Genomic DNA, 19,716 nt, shown 5'->3' with positions numbered 1-19,716 from the left:
AAACGTCAGAATTAATAAAAATTCAATCTGGAGACGAGAGTTAAGAAAAGAATAACATTGACATTGTTCCTTCGTTTACACAAAAGGAAAGAAAAACCTACTGCGTTTAAGAAACCAATGCGACACTTTACACTAGGAATAATTAAGTGTAACTTCAGACGAAAAGACATGCAAATAAAAACAGCTTTTTAGTCGCGTGCAAGCGACTCTATAAGTCACTCCGTCGGTCGGTCAGTCGCTCTGTCTGCCGGACTGTATGTAACACCTTTGTGCTTGGCCTTTTTTTGTTAAGATCAAACGTCTGTTGTTAATAGATGCTGTTCTTAGCTTTTAAAGCTTTTCTTGGCCTTTTGGCTAAGATCAAAGTCGGCCCTCGTGACAAGATCAAAGTGTAGTATCTGTTCTTCAGATGCTGCACTTAAAATAATTTGTACCAGTCAATGGAGGGGAAACCCTCTATACTGGGACAATTATTATTTTTGGTAACCAGAGTGCCCCCTTTTAGGGGAGCTGGTTTTTACCTCACATTAAAAACGGCCTTGTGCCTAATTTGCTCAGTGGGGGAGCAAATAAATACCATCTGTTCTCTGATACATACACAGCGATAGGCAGTCGTGTTCTGGCGACACATTCTCGTGCCCGGAGAGCTTGTTGGGTAGCGTTCTGTCCGCACCCCCACTTTGTCTGTCTTTCTCTGCTCTCCCCCCTCCCCCACGGGGGGGGATCCGAGCTGATAATTTACGACCTTCCCGCGAGGGAGGGTCGGAAACACTTTCTCTCTTCCCTCCACTAACCTCCCACTCCCTCTCTCAGTTCTATCTCCCCTCTTGCCGCCTTTGGCGCCACTTCTTTTTGGCGCCAAAGTCGGCTCCCAATTTGGACGCCGACTCCACGTCACTCATTTTGGTGAATTATACAGAAGAGAGAGAGCTTTTTTCAAAAATGGACACCCCCAGCCCGGGGACCACCAATACAGATACCCCCAGCCAGGAGGCTACCACAAGAAAAACTGCTCCCCAAGAGGACGGCTCCCCAACAGGGGAAGCAAAAAGCAACGGGGCATACCGCCCGGACACGAAACCGAAGGACGCCCCCCAGAAGGGAGAAAACTCACCAGCAGCTCCCCAAGAGGGCGACTCCCCACAAAGGGGAGAAAAAACAATGTTGGACAGGGCATCCCGCTCTGACAACAAAAATCAAGAGGCAGTAGCCCCAAAGGACGATAAGAGAGACAGTGCTCCCCAGGAGGGCTACTGCCCCAAAAGGGGAGCAAATCAAGAAAACGAGGGGGCATACAGCCTAAACCTCCCCAAAACAAAAGGGGCAAAAGCTCCCAAGGACAATGCTCCCCAGGAGGCCGACTCCCCAAAAAGGGAAGTATTTCCTGGAAGAAGTATAGAGCAGGGAGAGTCGGTCCCAAAGGAAAGCGGAAAGGGAAATGCCCCTCAAAATAGCAACCCTTCCGCCAAGGAACAGCAAAAACAGTCCAACCTCACCAAAGATCCAACACCAACAAGAGGGTTGGCATGGGGGAAGACTGTAGAGAAGCAACTGTCCCCTCAAGAGTATAAAGACTTGTACTTGACCAAGTACAGACAATACATAGAGGGGGCAGAAATTAAACCAGTGCCAGGCGCTTGGGAGGCAATCGAAGACAGAGTGCTCTCCCTCATCATCTCGGATATGCCGGAAAACCGCCTCCTAGGGATGAAAAAGGAAGACATGGCAGGGCTCCTACATAAGCTAAATATCCCGGTATTATACCTGTACCAGAGGAGCTACGCCATGTGGGACATCCTCCTACCCACCAAGGAAGATGCAGAGAGACTCTCCCTCCAAGAAATAAAGCATGGGAGAGTCAAACTAACACCTGAATACCAGGGCAAGAGAAGGACTCGGGTGCAGGTATTTAATGTGCCAACCCAAATACCTGCGGAAGTATTAGGATGCCTCTTCAGCCAGTACGGTGAGGTAGAACAGGTGACCCCAATACGGTCAAAAACTGGGACTCACCTGGGCTGCTACACAATAGCAATGAGGCTGAAGAGGAAAGGTTTTCAGGCAATACCACCGCTGCTGACATACAAAGACGCCAGCATAACGGTAGTGGTGGAGGGCCGTCGTCCACACTGTTGGTTCTGCCAAAAGCAGGGCCACATGGCTAGGAGTTGCCCCCAAAGGGTAACCCCTAATCCAATAACCCAAAAGGCGGTCACATCCACTGAGACAACGCCCGCACCAAAACAGGCGGCAACAACCCCTGCAACTGCAGCACCAACCCCAGCTCCAAGGAAAACTCAAACCACCCAGGAGGCCAAGGGGGAAGAATGGAGCACGGTAGTGAGACAAAAGCGGAAACACTTAATCCCTTCTGCCACCGTCCCACCACCAGCCCAAAAATCGAGGCAGGAGCCTCTGCAAATGCAGAAACAACAACAGCCACCGCAGCCAATGCCGCGGAAACAACTGCAGCAGCAACTACTGCAACAGCAAAATCAGCAAGTGCAGCAGAAGCAGCAGCAGCAACGACACCAGCGAGAGCAGCAACAACAAAAACAGCTGCAGCAGCAAATAGAGGAGCAGACACAACCAACGGTCCCCACACCAATCGAGACGGGGATCAAGCGGAGAAAAGACTGCTCCTCTGAGGATGAATCCGCAAGTGAGAGGGAGAGGAACTCAACCTCACCTCTCCCCGGTTCATTCGAAAGAATGAAAAAGAAAAACAAAAGAAGAAAAGAGGAAGAAAAGGTGGCCCCCACTCCCTGTGAACATACACCACCCCTAACAACAAAATCCACTTCCACCCCCAAACCACACACTGCAACAACACCAGACACCGCACCAACACCAGACACCGCACTAACACCAGACACCGCACCAACACGAGACACCACACCAACACCAGACACCGCACCAACACCAACACCAGACACCGCACCAACACCAAACACTGCACCAACACCAACACCAACACCAGGCACCACACAAACACCCGTCCCCACACCAAGGCAAACTGAGCCACTACCCCAAAAAGAAAATGAAAAGAATGAACCGAGGGAGAGGAGAGACTCCTCTGCCTCTTGCAGACCAAAGGTCCTTGCCCCTGAGGAACTATGTTATGTAGACCCTCTATCTGTGGCCACAGACATTTCCCATCGGCAGAGGAAAAACTTAAAACCTCTGCTCGATTACAAACAGATAGAGGGGAAAGATGTAAATATCCCCTCAAATTTCCCGGACGCCCCACTCCTAATAACCTTTGTCAGAACTCCAGAGGCCTGCAAGACCAACTTGTGGACAAGGCTGCAGGCCGCTGAAGGGGCGTTTCCGGGAATTGAACTGGTTAAAAAAAATGACCCTTCTCTTGATGAACTGTCAAAACAATGCAAGGGAAGGGTCCCAGTGTTGGTCCATCCGTCACTCTATAGGGCCCTTAAATTGACCTACCCTTTGGATGTCGGCGGCATTGTGAGAGAAGGTCAGGACATGAAAAACCTGACCACCTTGAGCATTGCACACAACGTCGGTGTCCTTTCCCCGGCTGACTTCGGAGCTGAGTGTAACACACCTTAAGGTAGGTACCATGGCTTTGAATTTGGCTAGTCTGAATGCGAGGGGCTTGAGATCATCGGGCCGGGCGGCTCGCCTCCGGCACGACCTCTTGTCCCTGGGAGTGGATGTCGCTGCGATTCAGGAGACGCATTTCGTTTCCTCTGTGGACTGTCAGGTGCTGGCCCGAGACTTTGAGGTTTTCTCAGCATATGGCAGCCCGCGGGGGAAGGGAGTTTCCGTGCTGGTTAAACGTACCCTGTCGGCGACGGTCGACGTTGTCCATAGAGATGCAGTGGGTAGGCTGGTTGTGGCCGATGTTGCCGTAAAAGATTCTGTGTTTCGGGTGATTGCGGTTCATGCGCCCAGCACCGCTCGTGAGAGGGTCTCATTCTTCAGTCAGCTTGACGCGTTTGTAGATTGTCGGAAGCGGGTAGTGCTAATGGGGGATTGGAATTCCATCTTAGACCCCGACATAGATAAGGTAGGAGGCGGAGCTAGAGGATCGGAGAGGTGCGAGTCCAGCCTGGCTGATCTGATGGCTAGATGCGGTCTGGTCGACAGGTTTCGGGTCGAGCATCCAGGGCGGGAGATGTGGACGTGGACCAATAGTGTTTCCTCCTATCCAAATACTTATTTGGACAGGATGTTAGTTAGGAGAGGCGAAGTAGACTTCTTATCTTGTCCCACGTTCACTTGGCTAGGCCAGACGGACCATAAATTAGTTATGGCCCGGCTGAAGCTAGGAAATAGGCCTAAGTTAGCGGGGTACTGGAAGTTAAACACCTCCCTTCTGGAGAGACAAGACTTCCAAGATCAGTTAAGAGAATTGATTAAAAAGGCACTAGTGGGGGCGGTTACCGGGAGTAAGTGGTGGTTAGGTCTCAAAGCCAAGATCAGAAGCTTCTCCGTCAAGTATGCCCAGCGCCTCGCACTAGATAAGGCCAAGACGAAGAAGAAGCTAGAGCAGAAACTAGCCCAGGCTACCGGGGAGGGTGATAGGGTTAGTCAGGAACTAGCTAAGCAGGACCTTCTACGCGAGACTAGCGAGCGTTACGAAGGCCAAGTAGTTAGAGCTAGGCTTAGAAAGATAGGCAACGAAGCAGTCAATTCTGATGCAGACGTGCGCCGTGAGGTTTCTAGGCGTGGCTCGGACAAATATATTGCAAAAATCAAACATCCGAATGGACGCACCCTGGAATCGACTCGGGAGATCTGCGAGGGGTTTCGAGAACATTTCGAGGAGCGTTTTACGCAGCAGCCCGATCTTCCGGTCCTTGAGTTTAGCGACTATTTGGCCGACTCTCCCCGCCTCGAGGCGGCTAGAGCGGCTGGTTGCGAGGGCCGGGTGACGGAGCAGGAGGTCTTTACTGCGCTGAAGCAGGTCAGCTGTGACAGATCGCCAGGACTTGATGGTCTGCCATACGAACTGTACTTGAGGCTGTCGCCCATGTTTCTGCCTCTTCTGACGGATATGTTCAACCATTGGTTTGCTCAGGGATCCATCCCAGGGCAGGTGACCAAGGGAGTGATCACATTGCTGAAGAAAGGTGACGGGCATGGAGGGGAAGAGTTAGATGACTACAGGCCCATAACTCTGCTAAACACAGAGTTGAAGATTTTGGCCAAGGTCCTGTCGAATCGGCTGCAGGTTGTTATCGACGAGTTGGTTGAACCAGAACAGAACTACGCTGTGAAGGGGAGATCGATTCAGAACAACTTGCACCTGATCCGCATGATCCTAGAGGGGGGAATAGATGACGACACAGAAGCCGCGCTGATAAACTTAGATCAGTCCAAAGCTTTCGATAGGGTCGACCATCGTTTCCTGGCATCTGTCTTAGAGGCCGCCGGTTTTAAACCGGACTTTTGCAAGTGGATCTCCATAATGTATCGGCAGCCCATGGCTGTCGTGCAAGTGAACGGAAAGCGCTCGAAACCCTTTGTTATCTCTCGGTCGGTTCGTCAGGGTTGTCCGCTGTCGCCCCTGCTTTATGTCCTGGCTTTGGAGCCTCTTCTCCGCAAGCTGAGACATGGGGAGGCAAATTCGGCCCTGCGCGGAATGGCTCTGCCTGGCGGCTCAGCTGCCAAGGTATCCGCGTTCGCCGATGATGTCACGATCTTCGTGTCGGGCTCCAGAGACATTGAGGTCGTGTCGGAGGCACTCACACAGTACGAAAGAATTACAGGGGCCAAGATAAACCGCAACAAGTCGGTAGGACTGCGGTTGGGCGCATGGAGTGGCAACGCAAACCTCCCTGCGCCCTTCAGCTGGACAGATGGCCCGGTCCGGATCCTCGGCGTGTGGTTCGGACCGGGTCTCCAGCTTGACAAGAATTGGTTGGAGGTACGGTCAAAGGTGGAGGCTGCAGTCAGTTCGTGGCTTCCTAGGAAACTTTCCTTAAAGGGTAGAGCTGAGGCGTGCGCCACTTACGTCTTTCCTCTCATCCTTTACCGACTGGCCGTACTTCCCCTGCCTGCACAACACCTAAAAGCTCTCGTCGAACTCTTGTCCTCGCTCCTTTGGGACAGAGGAAGACACTGGGTGAGCAGACAGGTCTGTATTCAACGTCCGTGTGAGGGAGGCTTGGGAATGCCGGACTTGAAGTGTCATCGAGATGCTGAGAGACTGGCCTTCCTGAGCAACTATATGCAGGAGGACCAACCGTGGCACCCCGTGGTTACTGCCGCCTTCCCCGACCTCGTTCTCGACCCTTCCATCGAGAGCCGTCGCAGGCCGCGGGGAGAATCTGCCTACATGAAAGAGTGCCGAGCCGCGCTAAAACGACTACCAAGGTCCAGTGACCTTGTGACTGCTACCCGTAGGGAACTCCACAGGGATCTAGTGAGGGAGGCCGCTGACGACCCGCTATGCGCGCGTTTGGGGTGGCAGCAGAGTGAGATCCGCTCCGCGTGGAGCTGGGCGCCAGGTTCGAGTCATCTGAACAATTCGGAGTTCTCTCTGACCTGGCGATTGGCCCGAAATGCACTTCCACTCAACAACATACAATGCAGTTCTGGGTTTCTGGAGTCGCCCGATTGTCCCCGTTGTGGGACAACGGCTGTGGAAACTACGGATCACGCTTTCTTTGATTGCCGCGAACTCCGCCAGTACTGGTCGTATGTCAGTGGGGTGACGGCTCGCATCGATCCTGAGCATCCTCGCCCAATTACTGTATCCAATGTTGTGGACAACGTGAGGCCGCCGTGGGACCGGGAAAGACAAATGGTCTACGTTACGATTCTGGCCGTGGCGAGAATGGTGATTTGGACGTCGCGTCTGCAAGGTTGCCGGGGGGTGTTGTCTTTTTCTGATCAAGATCTGATCGCGTTCTTTAAACACCAACTACGGGTGAAGATCAGATGTGATAGAAGAAGGCTGCATCGCGCGGCATTTGACAGAAGATGGATACATGTGGCAAGTCTGTGTGTACGAAGAGGAGCCAAATTCGAATACGTGTTCCCCGCCTAGGTGTGGAACGCGCAGTTCTGTAAAGTTAAATTAAACAAGTAGTCTCTCAGCTAGCTGAGTGTGTGTTCCATCCCTCCCCGATTAGGAAGCCTCCAAGATCCCCATCCCCTCTTACCTGCAATTTTTGTTTTTCACCCCTTCCTCTAAATTTTACCCATCTTGGAGAAAAAGAAATACAAACTAACCTCCATCCCTTACCCACAAAATTTTCTTTTCTCCATTCACCCCCATCTAGAGGGCATCCCCACCTAGAGACTGACCCGCAGAAGCGAGGTTCCTTTTACAAACCTAGTGGAACGGGCAGTCTATCAACTAGACGGGGTTGGGAGGGTCCTACTAATCACCTTTTGTTTTTTCTTCCCCCTCCCTCGACACAAATGAATTATTGTTACCATTTTATTGTTATCTTTTTTGTTTTTACACGTCAATAAAAAATGTTTTAAAAATTGGGAGTTACTAGGACGTCCCCCAAGATGAAAGGGTGAATGCGGTATTATGGTGAAAGAAGATACTAGCTGGGAGAAACTTTTGACTTTGTTTAGTTCTGGAGCGACAAGGATGACCAACGACCCCCAAAATCCCCCCTTTTGAGTTGGCCATGTGCCTAAGTTTTTTGTTCACCGTTAATTTTACTGTATTTTTTTAACATGAATAAAAGATTTAATATCTCAAAGTGTAGTATCTGTTCTCAGTGCGAAACTTTTGCTCTTCCAATTGTCTGAGAGGGGATCTGCCACCGGGCTCTTGAGCCAGGTTCAAGGCATTTTTTCACGTCTGCAAGGACCAGACCCCCTCCTTTGGGGAGTCAGGACCTTCAGCATAGTCTAAGGTTTTAGTCTTAAGTTTTAGTATTAAGTAGTTTTAAGGTTTTCTTCTTTTCTCCCTCTCTCTGGGAGGAATGTCTACTTCTCCCTCTTAATTAACTAGCGGCACTCTGACCCGCTAGTCTTTTGTCTTTCTTCGCTGCTCTCCCATTGGATCGAGCAGACCGGGTCTCTTTGTCGCTTCCTGTTGGGGTTGTTTGTGGGAAGGGTTTTGGGGTTAATACCTCTTCGTTTTTGCCTTCTCTCTGGGCAAAGATGCCTTTCCCTCTCTCCTCTTAATTGCGACGCGGCACTCTGACCCGCTAGCCACCACTGCGTCTTTCTTCTCTGCTCTCCCCCCGCAAGGGGGGATCGAGCTGACTAACCCGACTTCCCCGCGAGGGGAGGTCAAACCTCTTTCTCTCTTCGCCCCTGGCCACCCCCTCCATCCCTTTGTCCCCCAGACTGTTTTATTTTTCCTCCCTCCCAGGTCTGGTCTGCGTCAGCGACCAACGCCCCCACGATGCCGAGCAGGCGGGGATCATCACCCCAAATGCGGAGCAACGTTCCCCCAACTAAATCCCCGGAAAAGGGAGTCAAATCCCGGCCCCGGGTCGATGGAGAGAACACTGCGGAACCTGGAAGCAGCAAGGTAGGGCCGCAGCCCGCGGCGACCTTGATGGAAACTGGAGGGGTAGGGCCGCAGCCCGCGGCGACCCCCGGAAAGCTACCAGCATCCCCCAAAAAGGGACAAGCAGCTCCCCACAAGGGCAACCAGCCCATTGAAGGTGCCCCAAGAAAGCAAGGCGGGAGAAGTACAGAGGGACCAGGACAAGCAACCGCCCAGGTCCCGAAAGTTATGGTGGAGACACCAGAACAAGGCTCCCCCGCTCCCCAAAAGCGGGATCCCCCACCAACAAAAGGGGAAGAAAATGATAACAGTTCCTGCAAGAAATCTGAACAGGAACTGTTCGACGAAACCATGGCCTCCCTACAATCCTTATTCGGGGAGAACACAACCAAGCCGTTGACCCTCAACGCTCCCCAAGAGGGCAACGGAGAAAAGGAAGCGGCTAAGAAGGAAGCGGTGGAAAAAGCGGCTAAGGTCCAGGCAGGAGATACCAAGGCCCAGCCAGCAGAAACCCCCCAACCAGTAGCCACGACACATTCCGGAAAGGCCTCCCCAGGAGGGGAGGAACTGACGGCCGAGACTAGCAAAACCCAGCCTCGGAAGAAAAAGAAGAGTGATTCGGGAAGTGACTCGGAAAGCCAGGAAAGCCAGCACGCAACGACATCTGCGGACTGGCCTAAACTGGCCGGAAAAGGTCACACTCCCAGGCCAGCGACAACATCACCAGAAACCTCGCCGGCCCCCATGAAGCAGCCAACTCCAGCCACAGCTCCTCCAACCCCAGGGACATCTAAAGCAGGAGGATCAGCATGGGGATCTAAAGAAGAGGCCAAGATGTCCCCCCAAGATTATCGAGAGCTCTTTCTGACCAAATACAGTCAGTACACAAAGGGCAACACCATCCAGCCCCTTCCAGGTCAAGTGGAAAGCCTGGAAAAGAGAGTGCTCTCGTTAATCACGTCCGACACCAAGGCAAGAGGTCTGACGGGAATAAACAAAGAGACAATGGTGAAGATCCTGATGGAGCAGAACATCCCTGCTAACTACATTTGCAGGAAGAGTTATGCAATGTGGGATGTCCTGCTCCCAACCCCGGAGGATGCCGTCAGACTCTCTAAAATGAACCATCAATCCAGGAATATCAAGCTCCACCCAGTTTACCTCAACAGGCGGAGGACAAATGTATCTGTGCTCAACGTCCCCTGCTATATGGATGCGAAACAGCTGGGAGCCATCCTCAGCCAGTACGGGGATGTGGAGGAGGTGACACCTTGCCGCGGTCAACGTAACATTATGACCGGGGATTACAAGGTGCAAATGGTGGTCGACAAGGTGGGGTTCTATGGCATCCCTGCTACAATTCAATTCGGGGACTGGACCCTCTCCTTGATCGTAGAAGGAAGGAGGCCGCACTGCTGGCAATGCCAACAACAGGGCCATATGGCCAAGGATTGCCCCAAGAGAAAGACCAACAAGGCTGCCACCAAGGTAGCGGGAACATCCAAGGCCACAGTCGCAACCGCCGCTCCTGCTCACGCCGAGAATCCCGCAGAAGCCAAACAGGGATGGGCGACAGTCACTAAAAAGGGAAAGGCCATCAAACAATCTTCCCCACAGACAGTGACCATAGCCCAGCCAGAAGACAAGCCGGAAGACAATGCTAACATGGACACAGAGGTCCCCGCCTCCTCGAACAAAAGGAAACTGCAGGAGTCCGAAGAAGAGGTGGTGTCCGAGGAGGAGGGGGAACCCTTGCCGGCAAGACCAACATTAAGCGCCACAGAAATCAGGAGGGCAAGGAGGAAAAAGAGCAGGAAAATGAGAGCTGCCTCCCCAACTCCCTCAGAGAACATTTCCGATAAAGCAGAGGCTGAAGAACAACCCATAACCCCATCGCCCCATCAGCCGAAGCCACAAGAATCCCCCTCACCCTCTCTCCCGGCCCCATCCAGAGAAGCTTCACGCCCCGTGTCTTGCGAAAGGCCTACCAGTGTACCAGCAAAACAGGACACCCCCACCCATAACACCTCTTCCCCTCCTCAACAACAACAAGAGGACCCCTCCCCGACAACAACAACAACAACAACAACAACCAGAACACAAAGAACAAAAAAGTTACCATTCCTACCGGGAGGTAGGATCTGCGAGACGGATCTTCTGCGGAATATACCAGAACTCAAGGGAAAGCAGAAGGTCCGTTTCAACAAGCTCCTGAACTTTGACTCAGTGGGAAGTCACAAGGTCACTGAGCCAGAACACTTCCCAGATGCCCCCATGCTGACAACCTTTGTCAGGGGGAATAAAGACACTAGAACGGAGGGTCTATGGGCGATGCTGGAGGCAGCCAAGGAGGCAATACCAGGCCAACAGCTTATCGACATGGACCATCCGTCTCTAAAAAATATAACCTACAAATGTGAAGGTCGCACACCCCTGTATGTCCATCCTTCCCTATACAGGGCATTAAAACTAACTTTTCCCCTGGACGTGGGAGGCGTTGCCAAGGATGGATTACCTTCTGCGGAACTGCTGACCGGAAGCCTTGGGCAAGCCTGCTACGTCCTCACTGCCGAGGACTTCAGACCCGTCTGTGACACTGCCTAAGGTAAGTGAACATGGCTTTAAACTTGGCTACATTTAATGTGAGGGGCATCAGGTGTCGAAGCAAGGCCTCGCGCGTTGTGAGAGACCTGGTGTCCCTTAAGGTAGATATCGCCGCTATCCAGGAGACCCACTTTGTTTGTGACGAGGATTGTCAGGTGCTGGTAAACGATTACGATGTCTACTCAGCATATGGCAATACTTATAGTCGTGGAATCTCCTTGCTAGTGAAACGCACCCTGTCAGCGTCGGTGAATGTTGTTCACGCAGGCGAGGACGGGCGGGCGCTCGTTGTTGATGTTGCTGTTAATTGTAGTGTTTTTCGGATTGTTGCTGTTTATGCTCCCAATGCTGCTGTAGAGAGGGCAACCTTTTTTCGACGGTTGGAGGGCTTCTTAGTGGATCCGGAACGGTTAGTTTTAATGGGTGATTGGAATGCAATCCTTGATCCCAGTATAGATAAGGTCGGGGGAGCTAGTGGGTCGGCGTGGTGTGACAGCTCTCTGTCTGACCTGATGGCTTCGTGCGATCTCGTCGACAGATTTCGTCTTGATCATCCAGGGCGGGAGATGTGGACGTGGCATTCTGTAGTGCCTTCCCATCCGAGTACTTACTTGGATCGGATGTTAGTTAGAAGAGGCGACATAGACTTCCTATCTTGCCCCACGTTCCACTTATTAGGACACTCGGACCATAAACTTGTTATGGCCCGTTTGAACTTAAGTGCTAGGCCTAAACTGGCCGGATACTGGAAGTTCAACATCTCCTTGTTGGAGCTGGAGGACTACCGGTTGAAGGTCACTGAGCTAATTCAGAGGGCTTTAGTGGGGGCGGTTACAGGGAGTAAGTGGTGGGTTAGTCTTAAGGCTAAAATTAGGCGCTTCTCTGTCAAGTATAGCCAACGCCTCGCGTTAGATAAGGCTGAGGCAAAGAAGCGCTTAGAGGATAAGCTGACCCGGGCGGTGGAAGGGGGGGATCCCCTAGAGTTAGCACTAGCTAAACAAGATCTCAACCGCTTGGCTAGCGAGCGGTATGAAGGTCAAGTAGTTAGGGCTAGGTTAAATAAAGTTTCTAACGAGGCTGTGAATGTTGACGCCATTGAGCGTAAGGCTGCTTTAAGGCGCGGTTCGGATGGGTACATTCGTAAAGTACATAACCTGGAAGGACACGCTTTAGTATCGACTCGGGAGATCTGCGAGGGGTTTCGGGAGCATCTATCGGTGCGCTTCACCCAACTACCCAGGCTCAGGGTTGATGAGTTTGGCAGCTATTTGGCTGACTCGCCCCGCCTCACGGCGGCTCGAGCGGCTAGCTGTGATGGTCTTATTACTGAACATGAGGTCATTACTGCGTTGAAGCAGGTCGGCTATAACAAATCTCCGGGGCTTGATGGTTTACCCTACGAGTTCTACTTGAGGCTGTCGCCCATGTTGGTCCCTCTTCTGAAGGATATGTTCAACCATTGGTTTGCCCAGGGCTCCATCCCTGGACAGGTGACCAAGGGTGTGATCACATTGCTGAGGAAAGGTCAACGGCATGGCGGGAGGGAAAACTTTGATGATTTTAGGCCCTTGACTCTGCTAAACACAGAGTTAAAGATTTTGGCAAAGATTCTTGCGAATCGCTTGCAGGTTGTCATCACTGATTTGATCGAACCAGACCAGACTTATGCTGTGAAGGGGAGATCAATTCAAGACAATTTGCATTTGATACGCTCGATCATAGAGGGGACAGAAAACGACGCCGAAGCCGCGCTGATCAGTTTGGATCAGTCCAAGGCATTCGATAGGGTCGACCATCGGTTCCTAGGATCTGTGTTAGAGGCCGCCGGATTTAATCCGGACTTCCGCAAGTGGATCTTTGTTCTGTATGACAGGCCAACGGTGGCGGTGCAGATCAACGGTAAGCTATCGGAGTCATTCGCTGTCTCTCGGTCGGTGCGACAGGGTTGTCCGCTGTCGCCTCTGCTGTATGTCCTGGCGTTGGAACCCCTCCTTCGCAATTTAAGGGACGAGGCGACTACACCAGTCCTGCGCGGAATAGCTCTCCCTGGAGGCACACGAGCCAGGGTTTCCGCGTTCGCCGATGACGTCACCGTGTTCGTGTCTTGCCTCACGGACATTCAAGCGGTGGTCGAGGCGCTCGCTCGATACGAAGAAGTAACAGGGGCCATCTTCAACCGTAGCAAGTCTGCTGGCCTGCGGTTGGGGGCCTGGACCGGGGTAAACTCGCTTCCAGGTATTTTCAGCTGGACCGATGGACCGGTCCGTATTCTCGGTGTCTGGTTTGGACCGGGACTTCAGCTGGAAAAGAATTGGTCGGAAGTACAGTCTAAGGTCAAATCGTCAGTCAAGACTTGGATTGGAAGGAAATTGTCCTTGAAGGGTCGGGCGGAGGCGTGTGCTACATACGTCTTTCCGCTCATCCTTTACCGTTTGTCTGTACTTCCTCTCCCTGCAGAACGCCTAACCCGCTTACAAGGGCGCCTCGATTCACTTTTGTGGAACGAGGGTAAGCACTATGTCTGCAGAGAGGTCTGTGTTCAACGTCCGAGCGAGGGAGGCCTGAGTCAGCCCAGTCTCTTGTGTCACAGAAACGCCGAGAGATTGGCTTTCCTGGGTCGTTCGCTTGAAGGAGACGCTCCTTGGGTCCCTGTGGTTGAGAACTCGTTTCCCAATCTCAAACCCAACCCTTCGGTAGAAGGTCGTCGTAGACCGAAGGGGGAGTCCAAGTTCTTCTCCGAATGCCGGACCGCTCTTAGAGCTTTGCCGGGGACCAGTGTCCTCGATCAGCCAAGGAAGGAACTGTATCGGGATTTAGTGGAGGGGACCGCGAAGGATCCACTTTGTAGGCGGATGGGATGGTCGATGAAGGTTGTCCGTTCTCAATGGTGTTGGGCGCCGGGACGGGAGATTCTGAATAACTCGGAATTCTCCCTGACTTGGCGACTGGTCCGAAATGCGCTGCCCCTCTTCGACGAACTTTTCCGGTATAAAGAACATACCAGGCGCTTCTGTCCGTGCTGTGACGAACGCGAGCCCGAAACTATCGAGCACGCGTTTTTTAGTTGCAGCCGGATACAGCCCCTTTTAAAGTACGTCGAGGGGGTAACAGCTCGCATCGATGCCGAGTGTCCGCCTGATCTCGACGTAGCAACTTTTGTGTACAACATGGAGCCGCCGTTCCCCAGGGAGGAAAGTTTGGTTTTCCTGGCGATCCTAGCAGTAGCGCGCATGGTCATTTGGATCACGCGCCTCAAGTTGGTCCGCGAAGGGACATCTGTTCCGGATCGGGATCTGATTGTTTACTTTAAACATTTGCTTAAAGTAAAGATCAGATGCGATTGGAAGAGGTTGCCTAGAGTGGAATTTGACAAGAGGTGGGTGCACAGCACTAGTTTGTGCATCCGTCGAGGAGCCAAGTTTCAATACGTGTTCCCTCCTTAGGCATGGCATGGGCGGTGCTGGGTCCTACGGAACCCATCCCGCCTAGGTTAGCATAAGTTCAAGTAAAGTAACTCTTGACTGGTGGTACAAATGAGATCCTGTCCCTGATTTTATTTTTTGGTATTAGAGTACCTCTGAGTCTGCCCAACCCCTCTGCTCCTCAGGTTTATTTTCTGATGTCCCCGGTCGCTCCCCTACTCAGAGGTCACCCTCCTACCCCCTCCATCCGTTGCTGTATTTTCTCCCACCTCTATTAAGGCCATTTCCCCATACCCATTAGGGACGCCCTGCTTGTTTTCGGTTCCCCGGAAAACAGTGGGAAATCTAACCACATAGAATAGTACAGGGGGGTCTTACTAACAACACATTAGTAGTTTTTTCCCTTATTTTTTGGAAATGAACATTTTTATTAGTATAGTCCCACTCCACGAACATTTTATTCCCAATTAATTCAAAAACTCTTTTCAATGAAATCGAACTTTATTTTCTAACACATGCACATACACAAAAAAAAAAAAAAAAAAAAAAAAAAAAAAAAAAAATAAAAATAAAAAAAATGCACACACAACACACAGATAAGTTTTTACAAATTGTACATAAGTTATTTTTTACATTGAACGCTGGGGTATTAGCTAGATTAAGATCCACAGAGTGATTGAGGTATTTTGGTAAATGTTGCCAGTCAAGAGTAAGACCATTAAGTCTTCATCATTCACCATGTTACTTTAGTCAAAAAGACCCTGTACCCTCCCCCTCCCAATTTCTTATAGGGCCTTGTGCCTAATTTTGTTGTGTTGATTTTTGTTTTTTATAATTTGAAATTGTAAATGCATTTTTTGACTACAATAAAATAAATAAATAAGATCAAGGTGTAGTATCTGTTCCGGCAGATGCTGCACTTAAGATAATTTGTACCAGTCAATGGAGGGGAAACCCTCTATACTGGGACAATTATTATTTTTGGTAACCAGAGTGACCCCTTTTAGGGGAGCTGGTTTTTACCTCACATTAAAAACGGCCTTGTGCCTAATTTGCTCAGTGGGGGAGCAAATAAATACCATCTGTTCCGGCAGATGCTGCAAGCAGACACCGTATGTAGTGGCAGTCCCATATATAAGACCTTGGTCAATGTAGGGGCGGCCCTCCATACCAATTGTCGCTGTCCAGCTCCCCTGCTCCCCGGCGAGTTGGTTCCCATTTCCCCTTCACTCCTCACATTAAAAATCGGCCTTGTGCCTAATTTTGTCGGTGGGGGAGCAAATAAATACAGCTTTTCTTGGCTTTTTGGCCAAGATCAAAGTGTAGTATCTGTTCCGGCAGATACTGCACTTAAGATAATTTGTACCAGTCAATGGAGGGGAAACCCTCTATACTGGGACAATTATTATTTTTGGTAACCAGAGTGACCCCTTTTAGGGGAGCTGGTTTTTACCTCACATTAAAAACGGCCTTGTGCCTAATTTGCTCAGTGGGGGAGCAAATAAATACCATCTGTTCCGGCAGATGCTGCACTTAAGATAATTTGTACCAGTCAATGGAGGGGAAACCCTCTATACTGGGACAATTATTATTTTTGGTAACCAGAGTAACCCCTTTTTGGGGAGCTGGTTTTTACCTCACATTAAAAACGGCCTTGTGCCTAATTTGCTCAGTGGGGGAGCAAATAAATACCATCTGTTCCGGCAGATGCTGCACTTAAGATAATTTGTACCAGTCAATGGAGGGGAAACCCTCTATACTGGGACAATTATTATTTTTGGTAACCAGAGTGACCCCTTTTAGGGGAGCTGGTTTTTACCTCACATTAAAAACGGCCTTGTGCCTAATTTGCTCAGTGGGGGAGCAAATAAATACCATCTGTTCCGGCAGATACTGCACTTAAGATAATTTGTACCAGTCAATGGAGGGGAAACCCTCTATACTGGGACAATTATTATTTTTGGTAACCAGAGTGACCCCTTTTAGGGGAGCTGGTTTTTACCTCACATTAAAAACGGCCTTGTGCCTAATTTGCTCAGTGGGGGAGCAAATAAATACCATCTGTTCCGGCAGATGCTGCACTTAAGATAATTTGTACCAGTCAATGGAGGGGAAACCCTCTATACTGGGACAATTATTATTTTTGGTAACCAGAGTGACCCCTTTTAGGGGAGCTGGTTTTTACCTCACATTAAAAACGGCCTTGTGCCTAATTTGCTCAGTGGGGGAGCAAATAAATACCATCTGTTCCGGCAGATGCTGCAAGCAGACACCGTATGTAGTGGCAGTCCCATATATAAGACCTTGGTCAATGTAGGGGCGGCCCTCCATACCAATTGTCGCTGTCCAGCTCCCCTGCTCCCCGGCGAGTTGGTTCCCATTTCCCCTTCACTCCTCACATTAAAAATCGGCCTTGTGCCTAATTTTGTCGGTGGGGGAGCAAATAAATACAGCTTTTCTTGGCTTTTTGGCCAAGATCAAAGTGTAGTATCTGTTCCGGCAGATACTGCACTTAAGATAATTTGTACCAGTCAATGGAGGGGAAACCCTCTATACTGGGACAATTATTATTTTTGGTAACCAGAGTGACCCCTTTTAGGGGAGCTGGTTTTTACCTCACATTAAAAACGGCCTTGTGCCTAATTTGCTCAGTGGGGGAGCAAATAAATACCATCTGTTCCGGCAGATGCTGCACTTAAGATAATTTGTACCAGTCAATGGAGGGGAAACCCTCTATACTGGGACAATTATTATTTTTGGTAACCAGAGTAACCCCTTTTTGGGGAGCTGGTTTTTACCTCACATTAAAAACGGCCTTGTGCCTAATTTGCTCAGTGGGGGAGCAAATAAATACCATCTGTTCCGGCAGATGCTGCACTTAAGATAATTTGTACCAGTCAATGGAGGGGAAACCCTCTATACTGGGACAATTATTATTTTTGGTAACCAGAGTGACCCCTTTTAGGGGAGCTGGTTTTTACCTCACATTAAAAACGGCCTTGTGCCTAATTTGCTCAGTGGGGGAGCAAATAAATACCATCTGTTCCGGCAGATACTGCACTTAAGATAATTTGTACCAGTCAATGGAGGGGAAACCCTCTATACTGGGACAATTATTATTTTTGGTAACCAGAGTGACCCCTTTTAGGGGAGCTGGTTTTTACCTCACATTAAAAACGGCCTTGTGCCTAATTTGCTCAGTGGGGGAGCAAATAAATACCATCTGTTCCGGCAGATGCTGCACTTAAGATAATTTGTACCAGTCAATGGAGGGGAAACCCTCTATACTGGGACAATTATTATTTTTGGTAACCAGAGTAACCCCTTTTTGGGGAGCTGGTTTTTACCTCACATTAAAAACGGCCTTGTGCCTAATTTGCTCAGTGGGGGAGCAAATAAATACCATCTGTTCCGGCAGATGCTGCACTTAAGATAATTTGTACCAGTCAATGGAGGGGAAACCCTCTATACTGGGACAATTATTATTTTTGGTAACCAGAGTGACCCCTTTTAGGGGAGCTGGTTTTTACCTCACATTAAAAACGGCCTTGTGCCTAATTTGCTCAGTGGGGGAGCAAATAAATACCATCTGTTCCGGCGGATACTGCAAACAAAGACCATATGTGGGGGCGACACCACATATAAGACCTTGGTCAATGTAGGGGCAACCCTTCATACCAATTGTCACTACCCAGCTCCCCTACTCCCATTGGCTCGGTGGGAGAGCAAATAAATACCAACCCCACATATAAGACCTTGGTCAATGTAGAGGAAACCCTTCATACCAATTGTCACTATCCAGCTCCCCTTCTCCCCGGGGAGTTTGTCCCCATTTCCCCTTTACTCCTCACTTTAAAAATCGGCCTTGTGCCTAATTTGCTTGGTGGGGGAGCAAATAAATACATTTTTCTTGGCCTTTTGGCCAAGATCAAAATGTAGTATCTGTTCTTACTACATGCTGTACTTATGTTTGTAACTTTGTGATATAAAGTGGGGGATCACTTTTCTGTATTAATTTAATGTAAAATGATCACCCACTTCACAACCAGTCAGTCTCAATGCCATTCAAGTCATTCTCCAGATCATTCAAGTTGTTTTTGAAGGATTCCAGTTATTTTTTAACCATTCAAATCATTCTTAATGTCATTCAATTCATCCTTAAGTTCATTAAAGTCATTCTAAGTCATTTACTTTTTATTTATTTAAGTCATTCAGCCCATTTTTCTGTCATTTTAGTTTATCTTTGAGAATTTCATGTCAATCCTACATTCACGCATTCATTTATTACACGGGAGCACGTGACTAATGGCTATCGGCCTTGTTTCAGGTAGAGATGGTCACGGGACTTATGAAAAGTGCTCACATGATTAATTTATTAATGTTTAACGCAATATAGTAGGAGTCGTAGCAACCCAGCTAACAGACCTCTGTCTAACATCTAGTAGAAATCAACACGAAGATCCATCATATTCTGGTCACCTCTACCTTTTCGTCTGTGGAAAGCAAAAACATGTCATGTGTCCACAACTCAATGAAGTGACAATAACAATTTTGCATCTGTACATGTTCAACCGTCATTCAAACCTTCCCTGACTTTGCATGCAATGGCTGGGCCTTTTCGCTCTTGCTGACGGGGGTAAAAATAATCTGCAAATTTGAAAACATTAATGAATAGAGACGGCCAAAGAGTAGTAATGTATGCAGGCCAGAACAAACGAAGTTCGATTTACACAGCAATTACACCAAAATAATTCGATTTGCACAGTAATTTCACCAAAATAATTCGATTTACACAGCAATTCCACCAAAATAATTCGATTTGCACAGTAATTCCACCAAAATAATTCGATTTGCACAGCAATTCCACCAAAATAATTCGATTTGCACAGTAATTCCACCAAAATAATTCGATTTACACAGCAATTACACCAAAATAATTCGATTTGCACAGTAATTACACCAAAATAATTCGATTTACACAGCAATTCCACCAAAATAATTCGATTTGCACAGTAATTCCACCAAAATAATTCGATTTGCACAGCAATTCCACCAAAATAATTCGATTTGCACAGTAATTCCACCAAAATAATTCGATTTACACATCAATTCCACCAAAATAATTCGATTTGCACAGTAATTCCACCAAAATAATTCGATTTGCACAGCAATTCCACCAAAATAATTCGATTTGCACAGTAATTCCACCAGAATAATTTGATTTACATAGTA

At 49.3% G+C, this 19,716-nt stretch overlaps 1 protein-coding gene and 3 pseudogenes across 1 annotated transcript; all 4 read left to right on the top strand.

The window, feature by feature from the left end:
• The first annotated feature begins 339 nt into the window (after positions 1-339).
• LOC145248940 (uncharacterized) lies at positions 340-11,062 on the top strand. The gene is made up of 2 exons (XM_080110735.1): positions 340-365; positions 7,699-11,062. Exon 2 carries the CDS (start codon positions 8,351-8,353, stop codon positions 11,060-11,062), a length of 2,712 nt encoding a protein of 903 aa, XP_079966861.1. The 5' UTR covers positions 340-365; positions 7,699-8,350.
• A 4,711-nt stretch (positions 11,063-15,773) lies between these two features.
• Positions 15,774-15,918, top strand: LOC145249215 (U2 spliceosomal RNA; annotated as a pseudogene).
• A 1,017-nt stretch (positions 15,919-16,935) lies between these two features.
• LOC145249214 (U2 spliceosomal RNA) lies at positions 16,936-17,080 on the top strand (annotated as a pseudogene).
• A 1,305-nt stretch (positions 17,081-18,385) lies between these two features.
• On the top strand, positions 18,386-18,523 carry LOC145249160 (U2 spliceosomal RNA; annotated as a pseudogene).
• The last annotated feature ends 1,193 nt before the right edge of the window (positions 18,524-19,716 follow it).

The sequence above is a fragment of the Euprymna scolopes genome, chromosome 27 (genome assembly GCF_053919585.1).
Source record: "Euprymna scolopes isolate OS-2025 chromosome 27, ASM5391958v1, whole genome shotgun sequence".
In the NCBI taxonomy this organism is placed as follows: Eukaryota; Metazoa; Mollusca; class Cephalopoda; order Sepiida; family Sepiolidae; genus Euprymna; species Euprymna scolopes.
This window is presented reverse-complemented; position numbering and strand designations above follow the sequence as displayed.